Here is an 18280-nt window from a genome sequence, read left to right as displayed (position 1 = left end):
ACTGCCAATATACTCACAGTTTTTTCGTTATTTTCAAAAGCTTCTCTTGCCTCTTCAAATGTACAGACTTCTTCTTTGCATTCACGCTCAATGTTGCCCTGTCTTATTTCTTCGAAGAGTCCATTCGCTCTTGGGTAGCGTTTTAATACTGAATTGGCTTTTTCTCCAGTGAGAAAAACTACAAAGAGATATAATAATAAGCATAAAATTGTAATTAAAAGTACATGTGGAAAGTTACTGTACAAGATGAAGTCTGCTAGACGCTCTTTAGAGAACATAGCCAACACCCTCAACCTCTTTCTCTAGGTCAGCAAGGAAGTAACACTCGGCTCTCAACCACCCCATCCATCTGCTGTCTTCCTCATCATGTGTGTCCTTTCAGTGGCAGTTGCCTTCGGCAGGGACAGTGACATAATGAACTATCCTATATCCAGACTTTAGCACATTCCTGCCAACCATGGGTGTTTAAATATAGCAATAATGAAACCAGTACATGCATGCATTCATTACTGTAAGAGAACGCCCCAGGCATTCTGCTGGTGGATAGCAGCAATGAAATAAAAATCCAGTCTGTGGACTATCAGTCTTTGTTACCCCTAACTAAAAATAAATAAAACTCCAATTGACCTAATTATGTAAACCCAAAGCACCTTTACTCATGTGAAAAGAAGAGGTGACAAAATACTATCAAGAAATTAAGATAAATTTGGCCATAATTCATTCCAAAGAATATTAATAGTCATTTTGTTCTAAATGCACTTAGCTTGAATATATTTTGACATGTTAATATATTTAACCCCATTTTGATGTCCTTCAGAAAAAGAAAATTGTTCTGTCTGACTTGTAGAGGCATTTCATATAAACATTCAAAATGCACATTCATGATACCAGTAAAATAAGGCAATGGTTATAATGCACACTTGTGGGAAATAATTTTTATGTACAGATTCATTTTAAACTAAACTTCAATTACATTTGTCTAAAATGGTCATGCTTGTTTGAAAAGATAAATAGAATGCTACCAGAATTTAATCTTCTGCTAGAGCAAATAAATTAGAAAATACCCTAAGCTTAAAGACCTCTGACATGTGACAAGGTACATAATAGATCCTTCAGAAAATTAAGGGGAAAAAAAGGCCAAATTTTGGGGGGAAAAAAACATTTTGAAGTTAAATGAAAATAAGTAAATATTCGCTTAAAAATGGCAACAACAGGAATGAATTTAAGGTTTACCTCAATTTTAGAAGTGTGTATTTGACTTTATAGAGGATACAGATTCATTACTTAGGACTCTTTAAAATATCCAAATTGATACAAGTTAGATGGGTACACTGAAAACTATGGTATGTCTTCCTTCCTTCTGTGCCTCAGAAGGGTTAAGTAGCGATAAAAATGGATCACAGAATCATAAAAAATCATTAGAAGAAATCCTAGAACATAAAAGGGTGCTGCTGAGTTGGAGAGTAATAGTAGAATTTTCTGCCAGTGCTTTTCAGTTTAGCTGCATGAGCATCTCTTGTTGGACTTACTATCACACATCCTGCTGGGCCTACCTCCCAGAGTCTCTGATTGCACAGGGCTGGGGTAGAGCCAAGAAGCTGCATTTCAAGTAAGAGCCCAGGTCACACTGGTGCTGCTGGGCCCACTCCCCACAGTTTGAAAACCACTACTCAAATGGGAGATCCTTAGAAAATTAGTTCTGAGGAAGGTGTTTATGGAATGCTGGGATTAACAAATGCAAAAAGATCTTTTACTGTATGACTTTTTAGGACTCTTACTATGTATTTAATACATATTTGAAATCTCCAGAAAACAAACACAACACATGCGTATGTCACATTTATTTGACTATGGAGCCCTTTTCCAAGGGACATTTCACTGAATTAACAACTTCTAGTCACCGGTCTTATTTATGGCAATGAGAAACAATTCTCTTCCATACAATAGGCCAACTAATACATGAAGATGGTAACTGACTTCCCTTGAGGCTTCTCTTTTCTAGGATAAACATGTCTTGTTCCTTCATCTGTTGGTCATATACCAGAAAAATATATAGGAGTCCCTGTATCATCTTTATCACATTAAATGCTATATTCTACACTGAGTGTGGTCTGACAAGTACAAAACTAATCATGGCTATCAGCTTCCTTGTTTTTAGACACACTAGATATGTCAATTGTGCTTCCCTGGTAGCTCAGCTGGTAAAGAATCTGCCTGCAATGCAGGAGACCCTGGTTTGATTCCTGGTTCGGGAAGATCCACCAGAGAAGGGATAGGCTGCCCACTTCAGTATTCTTGGGCTTCCCTGGTGGCTCAACTGGTAAAGAATCCACCTGCAATGCGGGAGACCTGGGTTCGATCCCTGGGTTGGGAAGATCCCCTGGAGAAGGGAAAGGCTAACCACTCCAGTATTGTGGCCTGGAAAATTCCATGGACTGTATAGTCCATGGGGTCGCAAAGAGTCAGACATGACTGAGCAACTTTCACTTTCAGATATGTCAATGAAGTCTAAGGCTTCCTTAACTTTTGGTGACAGGTTTCTTGAAAATAAACCAATCAATAATATTGTATTTTAAGCTTTTAAGAGGGGAAAAACCCTAAATTCTCCTAAGGGAAAATCTTACATGCTGTCTACGTTGAAAAATGTGTCAAGGAAAGCAGCTGACTCCTAAAATCAGAATGCAGACTAATTCAGAAGATCACACAATTATAAGGTAATGTACAGCAGGACACAGCCCTTCTAATTCCAGCCTAACCAAATTACCAAGAGCATTCTACAAACATCTCCTGTGTATTTCTTGTACTGGGAGGCAACGTGATATAATACTGAGACCTCTAGATGCAATAACCTGGCAAGGAGGTTTTTATCTCACTTGCCAAATATGGTCAATTAGAAGTTACCACTTGGAATAAGAATCTGACTAGTAGGAAGGATACTGTTACAGATTAGTTATGTCCTGGGAAATATTGAAGACAAAAAGGAGAGGGGGTGACAGAAGATGAGATGGCTGAATGGCATCACTGGCTCAATGGACAGGAGTCTGAGCAACTCCAGGAGATAGCAGAGGACAGGGAAGCCTGGTGTGCTGCAGTCCATGGGGTCACAAAGAGTCGGACACAACTTAGCGACTGAACGACAACATGTCTGCCATATATTAGGGAACAGGAAATTGTGGAAGAGTATTTTCCAGTCCTAATCAAAGTAATTTGGAAATCTAATGGGTGATGTCAGAATTGGGATCCTTTCTATGCGAAAGCAAAATAAGGGAAAGGTGGCATCTTGAACCTATAAGGTAAGATCAGACTATTTCTTCCTAAAACGCTGGGCAATCTCCATGATGCAGGGGCTTGTGTTTGGACTTAATGTTTGAAACTAAGGTTGATTACTTTCCTCTACCTCCTTTTCATCAAAATGTGTGAGGTACCCCAGAGCTGTCCAGAATCATGTGTATGCCTTCTTCAGAGATGACATGATATGACAAGTATACAGACTGTAAATCTACTCTAAGAACACAGCACTGAGGTGGTATTCAAACATGTTCTTGTCTCATTAAAGTACATAAGGAAAAACCTAAGCTGTTTTCTATTCAGTTAGGGAACATCCTCACTAAGGAAAATATTTCAACTCTAAGACTGAAATACCACCATAAAATAAGTATATTAATTAAAAAAACATAGCTACTTTTTCATAATTTCAAAATAAATAGCTCTCACCCATGCTTTCTCTTCAAAAGAAAACAGTAAAAATAAGTGAAATAAGATGACTGCTCAAGTAACTCCCTAAATTACTCCCTTAAACCAAAATATGTAGTCATGTTGCATATTTTTAACATTGCAGGATACTAAAACTGATATTTTAATGTCAAAAATCTTTATCTAGGTAAAATCATGTGCATATATTTGCTAAAAAACAGCAGATGGCAGGGCCTGAAAGTTAACAGCTCATGTGGAAAATCTCTACTCCCCTTATCTTATCAGTTCTCTTATCTTGGGTCTGAATTTACTCAAAGAGCCATTATTTAAAGTGGCAAATGTTTACATTTTTAAGTGAGCAAAACTTTTTCTTTAGGACATATTTACTGAACACAGACTATGTACAATGAGATAATGACAAGTCACAAAGATCAATAGGAAATGGCCTTTGCCCTCAAGGTTCTTTGGTGCAGATAATGAAGATAAGAGAGATACAAACAGCTCTAATGGAAGATGAACTAGATATATGCTGTTTGAGGTTGGCTGCTGCTGCTGCTAAGTCACTTTAGTCGTGTCCGACTCTGTGCAACCCCAGAGACGGCAGCCCACCAGGCTCCCCCGTCCCTGGGATTCTTCAGGCAAGAACACTGGAGTGGGTTGACATTTCCTTCTCCAATGCATGAAAGTGAAAAGTGAAAGTGAAGTTGCTCAGTCGTGTCCAACTCTTAGCGACCCCATGAAGTTGGCAGGCAGGCAAATTTCTTCTGGGTCGGTGTGTTGGTGGATGGGAGAGAGGCCTGGAGAAGGACGAGTGAAGTGTATTAGGGCTGGCCTTTTAGGGACATGCAAAGATGGTGAGGAAAGACACCCTACGAAAACAAAAAAGTGAGTGAGGGCCTAGAATCAAATAAACCTAGGGCCATAAATGAGGAATAATGAGCTTGCCAGTAGGGCAGAGTTCACCATTTAAAAAAGGAAGAGAGGGAAATGGGACTTGAAATGGCTTGATAGCTGTGTCATGAGGCACTGAATGTTAGGCTAAAATATTTAAACTATTTGATAGACCCAGCACAGTCATAAATAAATAAATAAAGTTATTTTTAAAGTTTACTGAAAGAGAAGCGCTAAATAAAGGAAGCAATATTCAAAAAAAAAAAAAAAAAAGATTTTAGACCGATACTTCACAGAGAAAAACCTAGAAAAATGTATATGTACAAGATTTAGGGGTAGGATGAGGAGAAAATGGAGGGATAAAGGCCAGGAGAAACGCTACTTACATTAGACCAGGTTAAGAAATGATAAGATCATGCTTTAGAATGGTGCCAAAAGGAAGGGAAAGAAAGGGACAGATGTGAAATTTAGGGTTAATATAACCCAACATATAAATATAACTCAATGTGCGATGCCTTTGGCCACTACACCTATCATGTGGCTTATTCCTCAGTCAAACCAAATCTTGTCATTCTCCATACAGGCTTTTTCATGCCTCCATAACGCTATACCTAATATTTCCCCTGCCAGGCAAACTCCTATTCTATTCAGATATGAAGTGAAAGTGTTAGTCACTCAGTTGTGTCCAACTGTCTGCAACCCCATGGACTGTAGCCCACCAGGCTCCTCTGTCTATGGGATTCTCCAGGCGAGAATACTGGAGTGGGTAGCCTTTCCTTTCTCCAGGGGATCTTCCCGACCAATAGTCAGACACAACTGAGTGACTAACACACACTATTCAGCTGTAACATCCTCTAAAAATGCTCCCTAGATTCTACTTCCCACTTCATTAGACACAGCTGCTATAGACTCTCAGTAATTAGGTAGAATTCAATTATAGCAATTAAATAAACTATATTGTAATTTTATTAGAAGTTTTAGTATGCCTATCTGATTCCCTCTCAAGACTTGCGGACGGGCCCCACGTATTATTAATATTTTGATCTAACCTCTGTCTTTCATAATGCCTAGTAAAGATTTTGGTATAGAACAGGATTCAGTAAGAGGGGAAATAAAGGAAAACGCAGAACAGGAGAAACTTGAAATCTGAATGACTAGAAACTGGGAATCCATGGGCCATACCTCCAATTATGAAGCAGCATCACAAAGTTAATATATGATTGTGAAACAAACACATTTACAGCAAAGTTTCTAGTTAGCCAGCACTTGAATGTCCTTTTTGCAAAAGCAAGCACCTTTTGAAATTTGTACAACAGTTCTATTTGGACTCTGCTTGGAGCATATGTTTTGTTGCTGTTCTGAAAGAAACACTGATTTGCCCCAATAGTTATGTAGCAGGAGAGCAGCTGGACACCTACTGATGTGGGAAGAGGGCAGAGCCAGTTCCTGGCAAGGAACTAGCAGCTTAGCTTCCCAAGGTGTTGCAGCCAATTCATGACAGATGTGTGGGATAGTCTACATTTGGGGAGAAATTCATTGATACATCCCATTGGTTGGATACCACACAAACTATGAGCTGAAGGTCATTCAGTTTCATTATTAGGTAGTTCTACACAGAAGGTGGATTTTGGCTGTGATTAAAAAACAAAAAACAAAAAACAATAGGTGCTATGTGTGAGAAGAAGTGAGAATGTGTGAGAAGAAGTGAGAATGTGTGAGAAGTTTTGTGATCCTCAAAAGGTACACACATCCAATTAGTAAGTAACTGCACGGCTATTTAAAAGAAATATCAAAACAAAGTGTGAGTTTTTTGGTTTCCTAATGCACATAAGTTCAGTTCAGTCACTCAGTCGTGTCCAACTCTGCGATCCCATGGACTGCAGCATGCCAAGCCTCCCTGTCCATCACCAACTCCTGGAGCTTACTCAAACTCATGTCCATTGAGTCAGTGATTCTGTCCAACCATCTCATCCTCTGCCATCCCCTTCTCCTCCCACCCTCAATCTTTCCCAGGATCAGGATCTTTTCCAATGATTCAGTTCTTCACATCAGGTGGCCAAAGTATTGGAGTTTCAGCTTCAGCATCAGTCCTTCCAATGAACACTCAGAACTGATTTCCTTTAGGATGGACTGGTTGGATCTCCTTGCAGTCCAAGGGATTCTCAAGAGTCTTCTCCAACACCACAGTTCAAAAGCATCAATTCTTTGGCACTCACCTTTCTTTATAGTCCAACTCTTACATACATACATGACTACTGGAAAAACCATAGCTTTGACTAAATGGACCTTTATTGGCAAAGTAATGTCTCTGTTTTTTAATACGCTGTCTAGGTTGGTCATAGCTTTTCTTCCAAGGAGCATAAACATAACTAATGCCCATAAAAGTTATGTTTATACTATACTATATACTATTAAGTATGCAATAGCATTATGTCTTTAAAAAGTAATGTACATACTGTAATTAGAAAATACTTGATTGCTAAAATGTTAACTACCACCTGAGAACAGAGGGTTGCCAAAAACCTTCAATTTGTAAAAGTCGCAATATTTGACAAGTGCATTAATAGGAAGTATTTATTATCTTTTTAAGAGGTGACCAAGCTCTCAAGATATAAATACCTATTAAGTTGTTTAGACCTAATTACTTCATAAATGGAACTATTAGGCATTTCTTTTGGCCTATAGCTGCTATGAAAAAGCCACTGCAATAACTAAGAGTACTTTAAACTCAGCAAGTTTGGGAACCTCTGACCTAGGGGTTCTGAAGACAGATTGGGTCTTGCCAATGTGCTCCCAAATCCATCTGGCACATCAAGTTTCAATGGGCTGCGAAGTTTCCTCTTTGAGGAAGGAAACTGAGATCCGTTTTGGAACTTGAAAGTTGGTGACACCTGTCACATGGGCTAGTTACTGTGGCCCTGATAAAGTTAGCAGGAAAAGAATCCAGTGTAGTCCCCACCCCATCCAGTCACACCCCCTCAGTTGTAGGTTACCTTCAGTTCTCCCCCAATTAGCTGCTCCAGTTCTGCCAGCTTGTCTGGGGAAGAGGCCAGGGAGATGAAAACTGAAATACACGATCACTAGGTAGCCGAAACACTGGGCAATCAGGCTTCCTGTGTTATGGAGCGAGCAGAGGGGAGTGAAGTGCCGGGTAGAAAGGTGTTCTCCTCTTTCCCTAGTGCTGCTGGTAATTACTACCAGCCCAGCCAGGGCAAACCTGTGCCTCAGTTCAGGAAGTGGCTCCTCTACTGTCCTTGGAATTGCTGGGTATCAAAAAGCCTGGTTTGGGTGCCCTGGTTTCAGTGTAAGACGGCTCAGAGGTTAAAGTGTCTGCCTCCAATGCGGGAGACCCGGGTTTGATCCCTGGGTCAGGAAGATCCCCTGGAGAAGGAAATGGTAACCCACTCCAGTATTCTTGCCTGGAGAATCCTGTGGACAGAGCAGCCTGGTAGGCTACAGTCCACAGGGTCGCAAAGAGTCAGACATGACTGAGCGACTTCACTATTCACTATACGCCAGCAACAACATGAAGAGCAAGAAAAAAGGGAGACTTCCTACAAATGCGCCTAGCATTCCATTATCTTTCTTCGGTGCAGGAGGCAGGATGTACTCCTCTATTTGTGGGAGAAGGTGAGCTTCACATCCTACTACTCCTTCATCTTCATCACTCCTCACAGGATGTACTCCTCTAGACTTCAGGTGCAACCCTAGAGTTCCTACATGTCCCACGGGAACAGGGCTGGTAAGGGAAGAAAGAAAGACATTCTCATATTTTCAGGGGCTGTGGTTAATTTGAGTAATGAATGTGATCTGGTATCCCAAGTTTGTTAAATGGTACCCATCAGCTACACATTTACAAAGTAAGGAAGAGGCATTAAAGCAAACAGCTATGTGAGGAAAGCCAAAACCCTAAGCTTCCCTTCCTCATCTGTAAAACTGGAATAACAGCACCAACCTCAGTTATAAATGAGGTAGGTATTGGACATAAGGTGCTTTGCTCAGAGCCTGGCAAAGACTGGAGCTCAATAAACAAGAGTATGATTTGTTGTCACTGTCCTGGTAGCAGTTATTTCATTAAAGGAAAAACAAGACATTTATTTACCAAGATGATAAAAAAATACACTTAGAAAAGAAAGAATAATTGATCAACGATAGGATTAATTTGCAGTGAGTCTGTATGATTAACTCCAGGGATGCCTGGAAGTCTGGTCTCCATGGTCAAGTTTGGGATGAAATGTACAAGCTTTATACAATGCTGTTTAAAGCCCTTGGAGGCACTCTGTACTAGCCTGTCTAGTTTATTGAAAAATGTATAGATTGATGGTTTGCACTGATGGCATGCAGCCTAATTTCAGCTATATGACCATTAAATATCAAAGATTCTCAGTAAACTTGTCCTCTGGCACCCCTGAGACCAAGGTTATCTTGCATGTATCTTGACTGTTCTCACTGAGAAGACAAAGCATATCCTGTGTTACAAAAAATGGGCTTAGGAGCCATCTTTCTCCTGCTGCACCATACCTTCATCATTGTTGTTCAGTCACTAAGTCAAGTCCAACCCTTTGTGACACTATGGACCATAGCCCCGCCAGACTCCTCTGTCCATGGGATTTCCCAGGTAAGAATACTAGATTGGGTTTTCATTCCCTCCTCCAGGGGATCTTCCTGACCCAGGGATTGAACCCACGTTTCCTGGATTGGCAGGCGGATTCTTTACCACTGAGCCACAGGGTAGTCCATACCTTTATAATACCTTATGAGAATCTCATAGGTCCTTTCAATTAGTTAGTGTCAAGTAGTGGCTACTTGGAGAAGGCAATGGCACTCCACTCCAGTACTCTTGCCTGGAAAATCCCATTGATGGAGGAGTCTGGTGGGCTGCAGTCCATGGGGTCGCTAGAGTCAGACACGATTGAGCGACTTCACTTTCACTTTTCACTTTCATACATTGGAGAAGGAAATGGCAACCCACTTCAGTGTTCTTGCCTGGAGAATCCCAGGGCTGGCAGAGCCTGGTGGGCTGCCATCTATGGGGTCGCACAGAGTCAGACACGACTGAAGCGACTTAGCAGCAGCAGCAGCAGCAGTGGCTACTTTGATGATTCATAAATATTCTGAGGATATCATGAGATTTAAAATTTTGAGGGCTTCCCTGGTGGCTCATTGGTAAAGAATCTGCCTGCCTGTGCAGGAGACATGGATTCCTGATCTGTGACGATCCCACATGCCATGGAGCAACTAAGCCCATGTGCCACAACTAGCGAGCCAGTGCTCTAGAGCCCAGGAACCACAATTACCAAAGCCCATGTGCCCTAGAACCCATGCTCTGCAACAAGAGAAGCCACCGCAATGAGAAGCCTGTGCACCACACCTAGAGAGTAGTCCATGATCTCCGTAACTAGAGAAAAGCCTGGGAAGCAATGAAGCCCCAGCACAGCCAAAAGTAAGTGAATAAATAAATAAAATTATTTTCAAAAATTTCAGAAATTCTTCAGAATATAAATTATGGACTATTTCTGGTCCTTATTTAAGAAGGACTTGATTTTATAAGAAACTCATAAGGAAGTATCCTTTACCATACCTTACATGCTTACTTTTGTTAACTTCAATTTTTGTCAAATGTGTGCTGATAAGTCTGTCATCATGAGAATTTTAACGAAAGATTAGAAAGAAGCTCTTAAGGATTGAGAACTGAAAATCACACACATGACAGATACACATATTTAGAGAAGCATGAATGAGTAGCTGTAACAAAATATCCTAAATTATTTTCTACTGATATTTGGGTTATTTGATAGTTCAGGTAGCTATTCAATATCTGACATAATCATTGTGGATATTAAGGATAGTAAGACATTATTTATGCAGAAGTCACTCATACCCATAAACTTAGAAACAAAACACGACCAAGGTGATGCATTCGAACTTCTGTTTTACCTATAAGGGAGCCCTAGCTCCCTTAGACTTAACAAGGATTAATTTACTCATCCCTCATCCATGAGCCTGGCTATAAGACTGGAAAGCTTATTTTGCACATTAAAGCTGAGAAGTAGAAGGGACTAGGGGTGAGCTGAACTAGATCAACACACTGACAGCAACAAGAAATGAAAGTTGGTGGATCTGATGAGGAAAGAGATAGGAGGCCCTTTGAGGTTATTTACAAGTTTACAGAGGGCTTTTGTTTACATGATCTCATTTTACTCAGAACATTTTGCAAAGCAGAGTATTTGTCATATCTCACAATAAGAACCTGCTGTTTAGAAAGGATGCTATCACTTGTGGCCATGCTTCCTTTGTTGGGTTTTGGGGGCACCACCTTCTTCAGTTGTTTTTCCCCTTCCTCTCACTCTTCCCTCTCAGGAAAGGCTTTTTCTGCTGTCTTTTCCCTTAAAATAAATGTTAACTGGCCTCTCCTCTTCTCCTTCCCTCTAATTAGGTGACCTCATCCACTCTCATGTTTAGTCATCACATATAAGTGACAGCTGCCAACTCTACAATGCACAGCCTGGCCCTGTCCAAGGAGCACCTGACTGATACACACACCTTCTGCTAAAACTCTCATGTTCATCACCTGTGCCCAAGGAGCACAGTGAGCAGTCCCAGACTGGCAAAGGCAGTTGGCAGGGACTACTAGGAGGGAGGAGGCTTGTGTTCAGCAGAGGGGCAGGACTGGCAAAAGCCACTGGAGCTCACAGGTGTGCAATTCCTAAATGCTCAGTATTATCTTCCAATATTTTGATTTTTGATTCCTATGCTCTTTTTATACATGGTTTTAATTCCATGTTGCTTCAATTCTTTCTTTGAAAGCAAGAGAAGCTTAAGATATGAATTTGAATGACACAAGAACCTTGTATGCTACACAAGCCAAGTATTATTAGTCTAATTTTACCATTCACTGACTCACTCACTAATTTGTTCAAACATTTATGTAGCACTTTTTATGTGCCAGATGTTGGTGCAAGGCAGTGGGCTTAACAATAAGACAAAGTCCCTCAAGGAGCTCATAGTCTAATGGCAAACTACTGAGTAAACTGAGGCACAGAGTGGTAAATGCTTTGCCCAATGAAGTGGAAATAATAGGTACCTGGAAATGATTGACTAGAGCTGGAGAGAGGGCAGGGTACCATTAGGTCATCATAAGTAAACCCCTTTGACTGAAGAGCAAGGCGACATACAGAGACATATTACAGAATCTGCTTGCAAAAAAGATTAAAATAGGGGACTCCCCTGGTGGTCCAGTGGTTAAGACTTTGCCTTCCAATGCAGGGGTGTGTGTTCAATCCCTGGTTGAGGAGCTAAGACCACAAAACCAAAAACACAGAACAGAAATAATACCATAACAAATTCAATAGACTTTAACAATGGTCCACAGTAAACATTTTTTTTTAATTTTTTTAAAGGTCAAAATAGTTTTCAATTGTCACCATGACTGAATTCACATCTTGCAAGGAATTATTAAACCATGATCTGATGGCATTTCTACACTTGCCCCCAAAGCCTGGGGGCATGCCACCAGTCTGCTCCAACACAATCAACCTGTAGGGACCTTCAAGTCCAATTTTAACACTGGGAACCATAGTGAAATACAGTAATTTCACAAACTTTAAGGATACAGCATATTTATGATACCTCTACATACAGAGGTTTGGAAAAAACTCTTCTCTAACCCTCATTCAGAGGGTTCTGGTCAGTTATAAATACCAGAAAAATTAGAGAATACACCTGTTACTTTCCATATAGACATTATTTTGGTTGTACAAGGGTAAACAGTCTTTGAAATACTTTATAAGCAATCTAAACATTATACAAATATAAACAAAGACATCATGTCCAGATGCATGCATACCCCTATCCATTGCAGACATGAACCCATATTAAGGCAATTTCTCTTGTGATAAAAACACCTGATCCATGCAGCAAAGGGCAGAGTCCACAAAGAGCTGTCCATCCAGCCTGCCCAACAGTTTCAATGATACTCTGTGTGATGCAGTAATCTCAGGAGGCAAGATGTCTATTTCACTGGCAAAAAAAACAGGGAATAATTAATTTTTTTTAAAGTTGTTTTCAAATGCAGAAACCATAATTATCTAGTAATCTAAGTAGTGAACTGCCCGAAGTTACTCCTGGCCTTATTGCTGTAAGGGAGAATGAGAAAGCATCGAGGATGATTTATTCCTCTGAAAATCACATCTGGTGTGTAATTCACCCACCCGGATGTCCCCAAAGATTCAATACCTGGATCCTCACATGCCATTAGTTTTCACTTCAATCAACTCTTCACTCTGCTCTGGAGGATCTTCTTCTTTCTCAGGGTGAGGGTGTTCTGGCTGTGTGCTTTCGGAGGAAGAGCTTCCTACACCATCCGATATTTCATTACTTGAGAGATCCTCCGCCATTTCACATACATAAACATCGATAGGTCCTGTGGTGCTCTTCATATTTAGTGAGACAGAACCCTCTAGGGGAATTAAAAGATCCAAGCTGGTATCAGGCGGAGATTTAACTGCAACTACAGTCTGTTCACGGAAGATGTCAAGGCTATGAATATCATCATATGACACATATGCTAGCCTCTTCTTTTCTCTGTCCGCTAGTAACTCATTCCACTGTTGAGAACAATCCTTAATTAATTCATCCAGAGATGCTTCTTTCGCTGATAAGTCAAGAAGTTCCGTCTCCAGCTGCCTCTGTTTGGGCCGTATTTCCAATTCATTAAGATCAGGTCCTATCCATTGAATATGGCTCCTAGACTTTTTTTCAACCAGCTTGATTCCACTTAAGACATTGGTGACATCATACAATCTTCGTTTTGGTATTCCCAGTGTTTCTGCAGCTTTATTTAAGTCAAGAACACCTTCTGGACTAGATCTGAGAAGAGCCATAAATCTTGGAGTTAAATCAGACAGGGATGAATTACACCGACGTCTCTTCATACCTGGGCCTTTTTTCATGGACACCTGTTGCGTACTATCTTCTAAATTAACTCTTACTTTTAATGGGCGCAGGTCCTTCGTGCAGACGGGGTCTTTGGATTCACCGCACACCGTCTTCTCCTCCACCCGGTCCACATGCAAGCTGCGTGGCTCCCAAGCAGGCTGCTGCTGACTCATGCTGCCTGGCTGGCCCTCGCCTCGCACTGCACGAGCTCTCCCGCCTTCTCCCACTCAAGTCGGGCACCGCTTCCAACACACCGGTCCCGGGGGACAAGCACGAACCTGGCCCCTGTTGTGATCAGATGCTCAACGTGGCTAGGCCGGCCCTCTGGCACACCGCTGCCCCACGCCCCTGGGAGCTGGAACGCTAGCGGAAAGAAAGCACACTGATCTACGGCACTCAGAACACGAGTCCCGCCATCTTTACGCATGCGCAGCGCGCTGCTTCTAGTGTGCATGCCTGCTGCGGCTGGCACGTTCTGATGCACGCAGTATGGTGTTTTAACGTTTGTTTTGTTTTTGTTTTTTTAATACAAAAGATCGGCCTCAGCTTTGTGGCTCAGCTGGTAAAGAATCTGCCTGCAATGCGGGAGACCTGGGTTCAATCCCTGGGTTGGGAAGAGCCCCTGGAGGAGGGAATCTGGCTACCCACTCCAGTATTCTGGCCTGAAGAATTCTATGGAGTATATAGTCCATAGGGTCACAAAGAGTTGGACACGACTGAGCAACTTTCACTTTCAGCAATCGGCAACATGTATTTATTCAAATAGAAAGTTTGTTCCTAGTCGGTGTTGTGTAAATGTTGGTGTGCCACAATCTGAAACTATAAGGAGTCCGCGTACTAAGAGGTTATTTTTCTCTTTTTTAAATACATCTAATATCTTGTTTAGTTGTGAATTTCTCATAAAAGACTGTGTAAGATGCTAAGTTATCCATTTATTTGAGCCTTCTGTTGTTAGTCATATGAAAACTGCCTTTTGAGACTCTCTGGTTGAAGTCTGAGAAAGCCAGTATCTGTTCACTGCTTTCACCAACCCTGTATTGAGACAAATGAAAATTCAGGCAGAGTATGGAAGGGAGGAAAGATCCTGAATTTGTAGTCAGGTATGCGGATTTCTGTCCAGCTCTGGGACTAAACTGGCTACATGATTCTGCATTTGTTGCCAAATTTATCTGGGCCTATCTCCTAATTTGTTAACCTAAGGTTTATATGTATGATTTCTTAGGTCTTTTCAGTTGTTACTGTAAAATTTTATACTTGGAAAGATTTTTGTTAAGTGGGAGTAGTGTATTGCATTCAAATTCTTTGGGGATATGAATATATTATTTTTCAGCCAAGCAATCACCATCTCCCAAACCAACAATAAAAACAAACAAGAAGCAAAAATCAACAAGATACCCTCCCCATCAAATCCTGTGCTCAGATTTATATACTATAAACATTTTTATAAAATGTCACACTCATATTTCCTTGCTTCTAAACTTTTGATACCATCATTCAGTCAGTTGTGTGTACATACAATGCCTTCAAGTTTTTTCTGCTAAAATGGGTATAAATAGACATTTCTTATCACAAATGGATGGACACAACTTTCCTTAGAACAACTAAGTCTCACTAGAATTTTCAAGTGACATCTCACTTCCTAAAAACCAAATTATGCAAAATAAAAAGATCCTATTTGACTGTTGGTGGGAATGTAAATTGATACAGCTACTATGGAAAATAGTATGGAGATTCCTTAAAAAACTAGGAATAAAACTACCATGTAACCCTGCAATCCCACTACTAGGCATATACTCTGAGGAAACCACATTTGAAAAAGACACATGGACCCCAATGTTCATTGCAGCACTATTTACAATAGCTAGGATGTGGAAGAGATCTAGATGTCCATTGACAGATGAATGGATAAAGGAATTGTGGTACATATATACAATGGAATATTACTCAGTCATAAAAAGGAATGCATTTGAGTCAGTTCTAATGAGGTTGATGAAACTAGAGCCTATTACACACAGTGAAGTAAGTTAGAAAGAGAAAAACAAATATCATATATTAATGCATATATATGGAATCTAGAAAGAAGATACTGTTGAACCTATTTGCAGGGCAATGATGGAGACAGTCCCTGGGGTCACAAAGACTTAGACATGACTGAGTGACTGAACTGGACTGATGGAGACAGACATAGAGAACAGACTTATGGACACGGGGGCGGGGGGGTTGGAGAGGGTAGGATGTATGCAGAAAGTGGCATGGAAACATATACATTACCATAGGTAAATCAGATAGCCAATGGGAATTTGCTATGTGACTCAGGGGGCTCAAACCAGGATTCTGTGACAACCTAGAGGGGTGGGATGGGGAGGGAGGTTCAGGAGGCAGGAGACATAAGTATACCTATGGCCGATTCATGTTGATGTTTGGCAGGAACCAACACAATTTTGTAGAGCAATTACCCTTCAATTAAAAATAAATTTCAATATTAAAAATGATCCTATTTGGATCATCTTCCTATTACTGAAAAAAAGAAAAAAGTTCCTCAGTCATGTCTGACTCTTTGCAACCCCATGAACTATACAGTCCATGGAATTCTCTAGGCCAGAATACTGGAGTGGGTAGCCTTTCCCTTCTCCAGGGGAATTTCCCAACCCAGGGATCAAACTCAGGTCTCCCACATTGCAGGCAGATTCTTTACCAGCTAAGCCACAAGGGAAGCCCTCCTATTACTTAGGGAGGTGGGAAAAAGATTATTTCTCAAATGTATTTCACCACTGTAACCTATCTGCGGAAATTAAAAGGCTATTTTTTTCATAGAAGGTAGGTTTATAATTCAGAATTTGTTGTACAGTGGTGCTCATGTGCCCATACAGGTTGTCACAAACTTACAACTTAGTTAGAATGGCATGTAGTATACATTTTCACAGGAATTAGGAAGTGGAAACCCACTCAGGAACTGAGACATTTAAAATATAATTTAATGTTATAGGACTGAACTAGAGAGAGTGGGGCATCTCAGGGTTTGAGAGAAGTAACTGTTGTATCTTTAATATCCTGAACCTGCTTCTTAAGGACAATGTAGTGGTTATGATCCCTATCTAAGAGTTCAAAAAAAGACATCTTTGTGCTATCAGAGGTATGCAATGAAATGCCAGATAACAGGCAGGTTTCCAGGAAAAAGTGTGGAGAAAAAGCCAGAAATGGATTTCTATAAGACTGAAGACAAAAGAGGTAGTGTATGTCTATAAAGTCAATAGATCCCTTCCCCCATGAGGAGGGATCTATTACTAATTCAATATGGTTTACTTGAAAGCCAAATTTTACATCATATATTCAGATGTCTCTTGTCTAATGATTTTATGCTTTGTAAGGAATAATTAGATACAGAGAAATTATCTAATAGATTCTCCCACAAGGGAAGGTAAAAAGCCAAATTTCTTTGAAGGAGTTTTACAATAACTCCTTATCAAAAAGAATACTTCATGAAATGGTAGATGACAGCAATCAAGTTACTAGCAATTAAACCAACTGCTTAAATGTATGGTACTTTAACGTGATATTTATGAATGAAAGCCGTGCCTTACCCACAGGAAGCAAACAAATATGGGTTTAGAAAATGATCTAATTTGCACAACATTAAGCACACAATCCGGTAGAAGCATAAAAACAGGGGAATTCCTAAGATAGGTATTTCCCATCACTAGTGCCTCAACTCTCATCAACAAGAAGATCATTTGTCTTAGAGTTTATAGTTGCTACAACCACAAAACTTTGTTTTTAGTTTACGAATATGATTTACACTGATTCTAGTTACACTGGATCTGTCCCATTTGGAAGAATACAGAAACAACTATAACAATCACCATTAAATGGGCTGGCGGGGGGGGCAGGGTAAGGCATGTAGTGAGACTCAGCAAACATGAAACATAGCTTTAAATATATAACTATGTTACAGTGAATGCTTTACACTCTGTCAACATAGACAGTATGGTATTATCTATGGGATAGTTAACTGTAATCTAGATGCTAGGAGTGAATGATTGTCCTAATAGAATACATACTACATTTAATCAAAAAGTCTCATATCAGAGATGGTTGTTCAGAGAACATGCAAAGCTAGTGGTCAGCTATCTTTCTGTTATGCACAACAGCAGAGCAGAATGGATTTCAGAAACGGAATCACACTGACAAATTAGTACTTTTATTAATTAGCACACAGATTTCAGAAAGGACTTTTCGCTGGTGAAATCAATGTTGTTTATATGTGAATTTGTTCTAGAAGTGATGTTGACAGAATTCAAACTTCTGCTTGTTCTGTCTGAAGGGGAGAGGAACACTCACCAGTATTCCCTCTTCTTTCCCTTCTCTCCTAGTGGCTCCTCAGGGACCCCATGTAGGAAACCTGGGGCTTCATTGAGCACACTGAAACCACGGATCCATCTCAATCCCTTCATTTTGCTGACAATAAAAGGGAAATCCAGGCTAAATGACTTATCCAAAGACTCCAAGGACAGCCTTACCCAAGGCTGCTTGATTCTAGGACCAGCACTACATCTTGGTTTCTAGAACCATAATGGAAGCAAATTTCACATACTAAGGTAAGGGGGAGTCATTCTGGCTTATATATGATTAAACTCAAAGTTTATGCTAACTAAAACAGCCTGCTTATGGCCTATCAAACAAACACCCTACATCTTCCTTGATCCTTAAAGAAAAGTGTGCATTCATCAGAAGTAAAAAATGTCTATGTTAAAAATAAACA

The 18280-nt window shown here is 40.4% G+C and overlaps 2 protein-coding genes across 4 annotated transcripts in view; both read right to left on the bottom strand.

Annotated features, from left to right (window-relative positions):
* The window catches only part of PRRG1 (proline rich and Gla domain 1), a 142468-nt gene that overhangs the window by 61024 nt on the left and 63164 nt on the right, over nucleotides 1–18280 (bottom strand). For 2 of the 3 annotated variants that reach the window (XM_005889421.2, XM_070365548.1), the window contains exon 3: nucleotides 18–178. In XM_005889421.2, the coding sequence (XP_005889483.1) occupies nucleotides 18–178 (161 nt within the window). Of the gene's footprint in view, nucleotides 1–17; nucleotides 179–12430; nucleotides 12564–18280 lie in introns of those variants that run through there. The other variant, XM_070365547.1, reaches the window with a different exon arrangement.
* The window catches only part of LOC102269701 (transcription factor E2F6), a 68952-nt gene continuing 63144 nt past the window's right edge, over nucleotides 12473–18280 (bottom strand). The window contains exons 3-4 of the mRNA XM_070365546.1: nucleotides 12820–13884; nucleotides 12473–12603 (exon numbers count right to left, since the gene is read on the bottom strand). Coding sequence (XP_070221647.1) covers nucleotides 12828–13694 — 867 coding nt within the window. The 5' untranslated portion in view covers nucleotides 13695–13884 and the 3' untranslated portion in view covers nucleotides 12473–12603; nucleotides 12820–12827. The remainder of the gene's footprint in view (nucleotides 12604–12819; nucleotides 13885–18280) is intronic.

This window comes from Bos mutus, chromosome X (assembly GCF_027580195.1).
Source record: "Bos mutus isolate GX-2022 chromosome X, NWIPB_WYAK_1.1, whole genome shotgun sequence".
NCBI lineage: Eukaryota > Metazoa > Chordata > Mammalia > Artiodactyla > Bovidae > Bos > Bos mutus.
The sequence above is the reverse complement of the archived record's forward strand: the minus strand, read 5'-3'. Positions and strand labels throughout refer to the sequence as shown.